The sequence below is a fragment of the Grammomys surdaster genome, unplaced genomic scaffold (genome assembly GCF_004785775.1).
Source record: "Grammomys surdaster isolate TR1022 unplaced genomic scaffold, NIH_TR_1.0 199, whole genome shotgun sequence".
Taxonomy (NCBI): Eukaryota; Metazoa; Chordata; class Mammalia; order Rodentia; family Muridae; genus Grammomys; species Grammomys surdaster.
In genome coordinates, this window is record NW_021604644.1 from 4892027 (window position 1) to 4902610 (window position 10584).

The 10584-nt window shown below is 43.4% G+C and overlaps 1 protein-coding gene across 1 annotated transcript in view; it reads right to left on the bottom strand.

Moving 5' to 3' along the window:
• Positions 1 to 10180, bottom strand: part of Melk (maternal embryonic leucine zipper kinase) — a 61511-nt gene extending 51331 nt beyond the window's left edge. The window contains exons 1-5 of the mRNA XM_028770269.1: positions 10091 to 10180; positions 6803 to 6898; positions 4914 to 4999; positions 2640 to 2756; positions 662 to 805 (exon numbers count right to left, since the gene is read on the bottom strand). Coding sequence (XP_028626102.1) covers positions 662 to 805; positions 2640 to 2756; positions 4914 to 4999; positions 6803 to 6860 — 405 coding nt within the window. The 5' untranslated portion in view covers positions 6861 to 6898; positions 10091 to 10180. The remainder of the gene's footprint in view (positions 1 to 661; positions 806 to 2639; positions 2757 to 4913; positions 5000 to 6802; positions 6899 to 10090) is intronic.
• Positions 10181 to 10584: the final 404 nt, after the last annotated feature.

A 10584-nucleotide genomic window follows, 5' to 3' on the forward strand; every position in this document is an offset into this window, starting at 1 on the left:
ACATTACATATACGCTCACTCTCACATACATTACACATTACATATACGCTCACTCTCACACACATTACACATTACATAGACACATTACATATACACTCACTCTCACACACATTACACATACACATTACATATACGCTCACTCTCACACACATTACACATTACATAGACACATTACATATACACTCACTCTCACACACATTACACATTACATATACACTCACTGTCACACACATTGGATCCTAAGACTATTTCATCAGTCCTTTAAAGGTAGAAGCTGTCAATTCTGCTGAGCTGCCCCCTTCTGGGGAGGGATGGTTTGAAATTAAAGGAATATAATCTCAGCATTTCAAGCTGGGGGCAGCCAAGGCTATACTGTGAGTTCTAGGCCAGCCTGGGCTATATAGGTAGACAATGTCTCAAACAAAAACAGAATACTGAATGAAAAATACTGGATGGCTGATTTTTCCCAGGGATAAAATCTTGACAAAGAGCATCTATAATGTCCCATACAATAGGTCATGAGGATGCTATGAAAGAAAGGTGAATGGACAGATTCTGACTACAAGAACCTAAGGAGCGGAACTGGAAGGTTTCTAAGAGGAGAACGTGGGTACCTGGAAAGATGAGGCAGACCTGAACTCCAGGTGACAGGGCCACTTACTGGTTTGAGGTCCCTGTGAGCATAGCCCTGGCTGTGGACATATGCAACTGCAGACAGTATCTGACGGAAGACGACCCGGGTCTCCTCCTCCGACAGGCGATCCTGGGAGATTATGTAGTCAAACAGCTCTCCTCCTGGACAGTACTTCAACAACAAGACCTCACACTTACACACTCATTACAGAAACCACTTCCCATGAATGAAAGTAAAACCATTCCAAACTCAGTATTAGTTTAACTTTAAAGGTGAGGGAACTGAGTGAATGAACTGCACTCTCAGGATCCAACAACGCAATGATTACTCCAAAAAGGAGAACAGTAATTCTTCCCTTGAGCAGTTTTAGTACCAATAAACAGAAGTTAAACCAACTACCACAATGATTTTAAAAAGCTCACTCTGGGCTTTATATTTTTATAGCAAAGTACTAAAACGCATGCTCAAGTTAACAAATTCACATTTAGCACAGCCATCTAAAGTTAAAAATGAAAACCAGGAGTAATTATTGTTTCTCCAGTAATTATTGCTGGTCATTGTCCAAAGACCACTGATTTTCAATCTCCCTAAAAAGAGCCCATTAGGGGTTCATGTTGAAGAAGCATGAGGACCTGAGTTCAGATCCCCAAGCACCCTGCAGCCTGCAGCTGGCAACACAAATCTGCAAATCCAGCACAGAAGCAGAGACAAGCAGGTCCTGGGGCTCCTGGGCCAGCTAGCCTAACCAAAACAGTGAGCTCTGGGCTCAGAGAAAGATCCTGTCCAAACAAGGGAAAGAACAAGATAGAAAGACACTGAGTTTCCACATGCACGTGTGCAAGTGTGCACTCACACAAGCACACAAATGTCTGACACACAATCATCCACTCATCTACAGAAAAAAAAGCAATTAAATAAAAGAGCTTACAAAGCCCCCTCTTCGGGATTTATACAGTTAGTGGTTGATAAGGGAGGGAGAGACATTTTCTTCAGGGATACAGCCATTAGTAAGGTAGCCATGCTCTTGTAAGCAACCCTCAAAAACAAAAACAAAAAACACTGGGCTATCCAATTAAAAAAACAAAAACAAGGACATAGAAGTAGAAGTGGGGCTCGCTGAGAAGGGACCAGGGTGATGATGAGAATGTACATAGCCAAGATGGTCAAAAACATTACATGGAAATCTGGAGAGATGGCTGAGAGGTTAAAGAGCACTGGCTGCTCTTGCAGAGGACCCAAGTTCATTTCTCAGCCCCTAAATGGTAGCTGACAGCTGTCTATTACTCCAGTCCCAGGGAATCCAACACCCTCTGTGGTTTCACCAGGCACAAGGCACAAAAATGGAGCAGACAGACATGCAGGCAAAATACTCATAAACATAAAATAAATACATTTCATACATAAAAATATGTATGTATTAAATGTCACAATGTAACACATTATGTATAATTAATATATACTAATAAAAGGTACAAAAAAGGCCAGGAAGATGGCTTTCATCCCAGGAACCCACATAAAGGTGAAAGAAAAGAACCAATAACAGTTAACTTTATACCCAAACACAACCTAGAATCACCTGGGAGGAAAGGCATGGATTGTCTATACAGGACCGGCCTGTGGGTATGTCTATGGGAGACTGTCATTACTAAGTTCATTGATATGGGAAGACCCAGCCCACTATGGGCGGCACTGTTCCTTAGACAGGGGTCTTGTACTGTGTATAAGACTGGAGAAATTAAGCTGAACACAAGCAGACAAGCAAGCACTTATTTATTTTTCTCTACTCTTAGCTAAGTTTGTGCTGCTCTGCCTTCCTGCGAACCTGGAACTGAGCTAACCCTTCCTCCCTCCTCAGTTAGGTTCTACATGGATTATTCTATCATGGCAACAAAAATGAAACTAGAACAAACATTTAGTCTAATTTTTCTGGTAAGAAGACAGTATTCTCTCTCAGCTACTAAAAAAGCAAGAAAACACTTTTAGTTGTCTGGAACCCACCACTAACCTCAAGAACCATGAATATTTTGTTCTTTGTCTCTAGCACATGGTAGAGCTGACATATATGCTGATGTCTCAGATTCTTCAGGGCATCAATCTCAGTTTTGACTCGGGGCAAATCGCTCTGTTTGACAAAACATCAGTTCAGATAAGCAACAAACTCTCTGGCAAGTGTTCTGAGTATCAGCATCACCAACTTTAAACTATGCAGCTATCACTAGCTCTAAAACAAGCTGCTCAAAAAACAGACAAGCATTACAATATTAGTGTCCTAAGGAATTTTATAAAGGCAAACACAATGTAAGTGTGTCAGCTGATCTGTCAGTTTGAGTGGGTGGAGATTAGCAAGCACACACTAGGAGTATCTGAGGACCCACACTGAACATGGGTGACACCACTCAGTAAGCTTGGGCGTGGGTGGAATTATGGAGGATGTCTATTATCAAAGGCATGCTGTTTCCTAGCTGCCACTGAGGCACATGCTGAAACCATCATGACATTCAATCTTACCTCAGGCCCAGAGCAACAGATCGTTGGACCCAAATCACAAGACTCAATCTTTCCCCTTTTAAATCGTTTCCCTCAAGTATTTGTCACAGTGACAAAAAGCTACTGACACAGTAGGTCAACAGTACAAATGACCAGAATTCCTGAAAGAATCTCAGACTAATGTAGATGAGACCATTCAAATAAAGAAAGTAACAGAGACACCATTAGCAGGCCTGGATACAATCCTAGCAATCTGAAGACTTGGGGAAGAGGGTCAAAAGTCTGAGGCCAACCTGGGTTATGAAGTGAGTTATAGGTCAGTCTGGACTAAAGAACAAGAAACAAGTCTCAAAGAAATTAATCACTTGTAAAAGTACCTTTCATTATTGCTGCTGAGATCTCACTGTATAGCTCTGACTAGCCTTGAACTTGCTATGTGAGCCAAAGCTGACCTTGCACTTGGAGCAATCCTACTCCTTCTGCCTCTTGGGTGTTTGCATTGTAAGTACCACCATACCTGGATCCAGATTACACTAAAAACCACAGGACTTTGTGAGTGTGATATATATATATATATATATATGGGGGGGGGGGGGGGATATGTCTATGTCAATACGTGTGCATGCATGCAGATGCATGTAAAGACCAGTGTCTTCCTTAGTCAATACCTATCTATTTTCCAAGAGAGTCTCTCCTTGAACCTGGCACCCACCAATTAAGCTAGACTGTGTACATCTGCTAGCACTGGGATTATAGCTGTGCAAGATCAGCATGCTCAACTTTTTCTGTGGGTGCTTAGAATCCAACTCACGTTCTCATGCTTACATAGCACACTATCAAGAGCACCATATCACCTGCCCTAGATCTTTGCTTTCTTAAAATAAGATTTATTGTTATTATTTTTAATTATGTGTGAATGTGTGTCTGTGTCTGTCTGTCTGTCTGTGTGTGTGTGTGTGTGTGTGTGTGTGTGCATGCACGCATGTGGGCACACATACATATGAGTATGTGCACATGATTCCAGATGTCCTTAGAAGCCAGGGGACCTGGATCCCCTGAAGCTGGAGTTACAGATGCTTGACTCCATGTACAGTGCCTGACATGGGTGGTGGCAATGGAACCTGGGTCCTCTGGAAGTGCAACAAGTGCTCTTAACTGCTGAGCCATCTCTCGAGTCCCCAAATCGTTACATTTTGCTATGCAAGCAAGAGGGCTAGAATTTGAGTCCCCAGAAGCCATATAAATTCCAGGCAGTTTGCTTATAATTCCAGCTTCAGAAGACAGAGACGGGATCCCCACAGCAAGCTGCCTAGTGAGGCTAGCTGTATCGGCAAGCTCTGGGTTTGACTGAAAGACCATGATTCAAGAAGAACAAAGAGGAAAGCAATCAAGGAAGATCCCAGGATCAACTTCAGCCTCTGTGCACGCATGGGCATATGCGTGCACACACACCTACATGTGTCCCCACACACATGCCATGTATACATACATATGAAAAGATATATGTTTCTTAGTAGGGCGTGAAGACATATACCAGCAGCCCTAACACTCATGAGGGTGAGGCAGAGAGATCGCAAGCTGAAAGCCAACTTTGACACAAGGTGAGCCTAAGACAGCGCTATATACAGGGAAACCTTGACTCAAATTAAGTTTTTAATGTCATGAGAGACAAATATGACCATCATAAATATATAAGAGTATCAGTGACAGATGTACCATAACTCCATATATAAACGTATCAATGGAGCCCATTATTTTGTACAATTAAGATAAAAAACAATTTCAAACTTACCCCTAGTGCATTCTTATCCATGACTTTTATAGCTACCATTTCTCCAGTGAGGATATGGCAGGCAAGTTTGACCTTTGCAAAGCCACCTAAGTACAGAAAAATGCAAACGGAGATAAAAAGAGCACAAACACAGATTTTTTTTTTAAAAAGGCTCTATCAAGCCATGTTTTTCTGGATTTCCTTTCTTCTGTTACTTCCAATATGCTAGCCAGGACTCTAGATTCTTTTCAGTCCATGTTTCTAGACTAGTACTTGCAACCTGTGAATCACAACCCCTTGGGGTGGTGGCAGGGTCAAACAAGTCTTTCACAGGGGTCACCTAAGGCTATCAGAAAGCACAGATATTTATATGACAATTCCTAACAGTAGCAAAATTAAAGCTATGAAATAGCAACGATAATTCTTTGGTTGAGGTACACCACAACCTGTATTAAAGAGCTGCAGCAGCAGGAAGATTGAGAACCACTGTTCTAGATGGAGTTTCTTTTTTCCTACCATGAACAGCAAATATCTAATTTTATAATAAAGAAGTAGGGAAAAAATATCCACTTTTTAAAAATATGCTCTTTGGGAGCTGGAGAGACGGCTAATAAGTAAAGTGTGTATGCCACTCTTCCAGACCAGAGTTCATCTCCAGCACCCACAGCAGGCAGCTCACAACTCTCTATTACTCCAGCTCCAGAGACTCGGACACCCTCTTCTGCTCTCCTCAACCACCCACAGACATAAGGATTACTCATGCACAGACCACACATGCATATTAATAGAAGCTAATCTTTCTCACCATATTCTATGTTTAACACTGCAATTAAATTTGCTTTATTATGAATATGCTAGAACATAACATAAAGTTACTAAAACTAAAGACAAATTATACAAAACTGCAATGAGCATAAAAACTACAAAGCAATTATGTATTAAAACTGGGTCAGAGGCTGACTAAATACTTCTAGCTATTTAAAAGTTGTTCAAATTAATACACCCAAAAAAGAAGTTTCTGACAGTCTCTTGCATGGTCCTCCCCAGTGTTTTCCCAGGTGGCTGGGGACAAAACCATGGAACTTCGTTCCTCCAGCATTCCATGTACAACTCACAGGCAAATCCCACCTACTTACACGGGGGAAACACACCAATGACTTCCTTGGGGAAAGGAAACAGGCACTGACTAGATAGATGCCCATGTCTTCTCTGAGCAGGTAGTGCCTGACTGTATATTCATGTAACTCGTTAACATCTGTGCACATGTTATTGTACGTTATAACTCAGTCTCACTGGCTTCACCCTAGCATTCTACCCATGCTGCCATCCTCTCCTGACATGGGCTCTCCTGCCTGCCATTGCTCCTGACAGCTATGCCCTCCCCACCCAGGGTCTTCACTCTCAAGCAGCCAGGACAACTCTCTCAAAACAAAGGCCAAATCTCTCCTTAGCTGAACACTCCCCAGTGGCTTTATTTACAACACTTTTGTAGTGACCTGTAAGGCTCTCTGACAGTCTACCCTTGCTCTACTCTGCTTATTAAAGTAGGCAGAGGAACAGGAGAGATGGCTCAGCAGGCAAAGGCGACTGGCACACAGGCCTGGCAACATGAGTCCCAGACCCAGAACCCACATAAAGGTAGAAAGGAACCTACTCCACAAAGCTGTCATTTAACCTCCACATGTATGCTGTGGCATGTTTCCCACATACATCAGACACAGAGACACACACCAGACAGACACACACACAAAATAAAATAAATTCAAACTTTTTAATTATAGGTTAAAAAAAAAAAATTTTTTTTAAGCCACATCACTTATACTAAAAAGCTCATGACCACCCAAATAGACCATACTTTCAATTACTTTATCTATACTCTGCCTCCACGAAAAAAAAAAAATGACAATTACCTGTCCCAATAGTTTCATATACTTCATAGTATTTGAGGAGTTCATCATAATCCTTCATAGTCCGCCTGGAAGCTTATTCAAAATGACAAAAAGACCCTGTAAAACAGAAGTGTGCATATCCAGTAAGAAGACTATCAGCAGCTCGCCACCTCCCTCTGCAAACAGGGATAGACATAAAGCTTAGGCAGACGAATGGCCATGGAAGCACTAACTAGATATAGCAAAAAATCCAACAAACAGAGCCAGGCGGAGGCAGCCCATGCCTTCCGTCCCAGCATTCAGGAGGTAGAGGCAGGAGGATCTCTGAGTGCCAGGACAGCAGGGCTACACAGAGAAACCTGTCTTAAGAAACAAAAACAAAACAAAACAAAAATCAAAACCTGGATCCCTGCCTCACATCATCCACACAAATGAAATTCCAATAAAGAGTTGAACTTACTGAGGCAAGTACTCTTGCCTGTAATGCCAGTATTTGAAAGGTAGAAGCAGGAGCTCAAGATCTTCCTAGACTACACAGCAAGTTCAAGACCAGCCTGGGCTACAGGAGACTATGCCTCCAACAACAAATCCACTTGTTCAGTGGGTAAAGGCACTTACCACCAAGCCTGAAAACCCGAGTTTGATCCCTGGGACCCCCATGACAGAAAGACCAACTCTCATAGCTGTCATGTAACCTCTACCCATGCACTGTAGCACACACATACATGCGCATACACTGCAAATTTGAGGCCAGCCTGGTCTAGTTCCAGATCAAGTTCCAGATCAACTAGGAAAAAAACCCTAAAATGTGAGTCTGTGTGTGTGTGTGTGTATGTGTGTGTGTGTGTGTGTGCATGCACACACACACACACACACACACACACACATTCAGAATTTCTGTTCAAAGACACCATTTAAAAAAGAAAGCATGGCTGGAGAGGTGGCTCAGTGTTTAAGAGCACTGACTGCTCTTTCAGAGGACCTGAGTTCAACTCCCAGCAACTACATGGTGGCTCACAACCATCTGTAATGGGGTCTGATGCCCTCTTCTGTGTGTCTGAAGATAGCTACAGTGTACTCACATACATAAAATAAAATCTTGCCGGGCGGTGGTGGCGCATGCCTTTAATCCCAGCACTTGGGAGGCAGAGGCAGGCGGATTTCTGAGTTCGAGGCCAGCCTGGTCTACAGAGTGAATTCCAGGACAGCCAGGGCTACAGAGAGAAACCCTGTCTCGAAAAACCAAAAGAAAAAAAAAGAAATAACCAAAGCTTAGAGGTCAAGACATGAACCAATAACTCTAAAGATCCTGTTCAGAGAGAAGGAAGGAGGAAGGGAGAAAGGCAAGAAAGGAAATGGAGAAATTTGGGACTATAAATTTGACTGAAGAGCTGTCTGCTAGAAAGTAGGCTAGCAAGCCCAGCTTAGAGATGCAGGCCTGCAATTCCAGCAGTCTTGACTTCTCTCAATAGCCCAGGCAGTTCTGAACGTTCACACTTCCTGCCTAATCCCAACACACACACACATTACAAGTGTGCTACCAGGCTTGACTCATAATTAACTTCTCCACAGATTCCTCTCTATGGAGTTTTAATACTTTCAGTTCCAAGGAAAAGACTAATTTGCACAAACACTAAATCTTTTTTTTTCTGTCTACCCTCTTCCCTCAAATCACACCTTGTCTTTGAGTAACATCACTGTAGGACTAGATTATATCTTGAAATCCATGGAAGATCATTTTTGCTACTAAAACTAGCTGGGCCAAGGTGACATTTTTAGTCCCAGCACTAGGGAGGCAGAGGCAGGTGGATCTTTGACTTCAAGGCCAACCTGGTCTACAGGTCAGCCAGGGTTACACAGCGAAACCTGTCTCAAACACCCCCAACCCCCAAAAAGAAAGAAAGACAGACAGACTAGTGCTTAGATCATGTTGTGGGCATAAAACTGGGTCTAAATAATCTTACACATCCTGTTTACCTTCTAGAGATTGGAATACTGAGTACCTCTCTGGTTGGTGAAGAAATGCAATAGAGAAAATTTTCTGAAGAAATAAGAAATCAGCTAGATATTGGGAGATTTGTGATTAAACTATTAAATACTGTGGTACATGCCTTTATACCAGCACTCAGGAAGTAGAGGCAGGTGCATCTTTGTGAGTTCGAGGCCAGCTTGGTCTATACAGTGAGTCTTCATAAAAGGCAAACTGAGGGCATTTTGCTACCAGTATGGTGTTATTTGAGCCATGCTACCACTTACTATAAAATACATTAACTTGCTTCTCGTGCTCACTGGGACACTGATCTGGTCATTTCAAATGAGAGTGCAGAATGGCTTACAACTTGGCCTTGGAAAGAGTTGAGTGGCACCCTTCTGCTCCCTTTCGGAGGTTTCTAACAGCAGCAATAGAGGCATTCATTCCAAAAACCCATTTAGGGACTAATCTGTCCATCTAGTTTGTTCATAATAGATAAGCAAACTGGACAGACCCACTGTTTCCACGAAGGTGTTTAACAGAGCTTCTCTGATTCTCTCATGCCTCATAAGAAACAAGCAAAAACATGAACAAAAGTGGGGACTATAAGCCTTTAAGCAACATTTCAGACTCCCCCGAAACCCTCGATTCCTCCTACTCCACTAACCACAGAAATCTAAGGTGAGACTAGAATACTCACTAATCTCACCCTAGTGTGAGCCTCTTGCGGTGGGATGCCTTCTCTAAGAAGTTTCCCTGTTTCTCTCCACATCCTTCTTGGCAGGAGCCACCTTTGCTGCTCCATTTACTCCTATAGCCTCCAGGCACTCTTACGATATGCACGTCTCAGGCGACTTGCTTTGAAGAGGTGCAAGGCGAGGAAGGATATGGAGTCTAAAAAAAGGGTAATCACACATTTCTCTTTTAACTTGAGTACTAAAGCAAAACTGGAAATTCCTATCTATGGCAGCCTCCGGGACATCAAAAGCTCTGTCAAACTTTATCCATAACCCCGTGAGCCGGGAATGGGGGGTGAGGAGCGCTCACGCCTGTATCCCCAGCTCTCAGGAAACTAAGGCAGAAGGATCCAGAATTCAAGAACCACTTTGGCTACAAAGTGAGTTCGAGATCAGTGAGTTCAAGACACAAGATGCGTCTCAGAACAAGAGACAAAGGAAAAAAAAAAAAAGTAACCACCACAATCTGTGAAGGCCAGAGTCGAAAAACCTAGAAGTTCTCACAGAGAACATTGCTGATGGGTGGAACTCCAGGGAAGCTCCATCTCCCGACCACGCCCCACAAAGCCCAGAGTGCGGCCCGAGGACGGGAGAACTGACCTGAAGGGGAGCAGGACCGACAGGACCGAACAGGACAGAAGGTGAAGCAGCCGGCTGCAGAGCTTGGCAAAGCCGGAACAGTCAGTGGGAATCTCTGCAGGATTCAAGTTCCAGCAGCTTCCGCCCGCCAAGGGACTCAAACCTCGCGGGCCGGAAGAGGCGGGGCCCACGTGAGCCGGAGACCCAGTCTCAGGGAGGCGGGGCCAGACCAGGAGAAACTGGGCGGGGCGATGGTGGGCAGTCAGGACAGGCTCAAACTTCTGAGGAGATACTAGATGTGTAGGAGTTAAACTCTCAGGATACGAGATGATGAAGCGCTCCTTAAGATACTGACTGAAGATGTAAGGCTTTGCCTTCTTATTCTTTTCTCTTTTTTTAGGAATATTTTTATTTAAAAAATACTTTTTGCCGGGCAGTGGTGGCGCACGCCTTTAGTCCCAGCACTTGGGAGGCAGAGGCAGACGAATTTCTGAGTTCGAGCCCAGCCTGGTCTA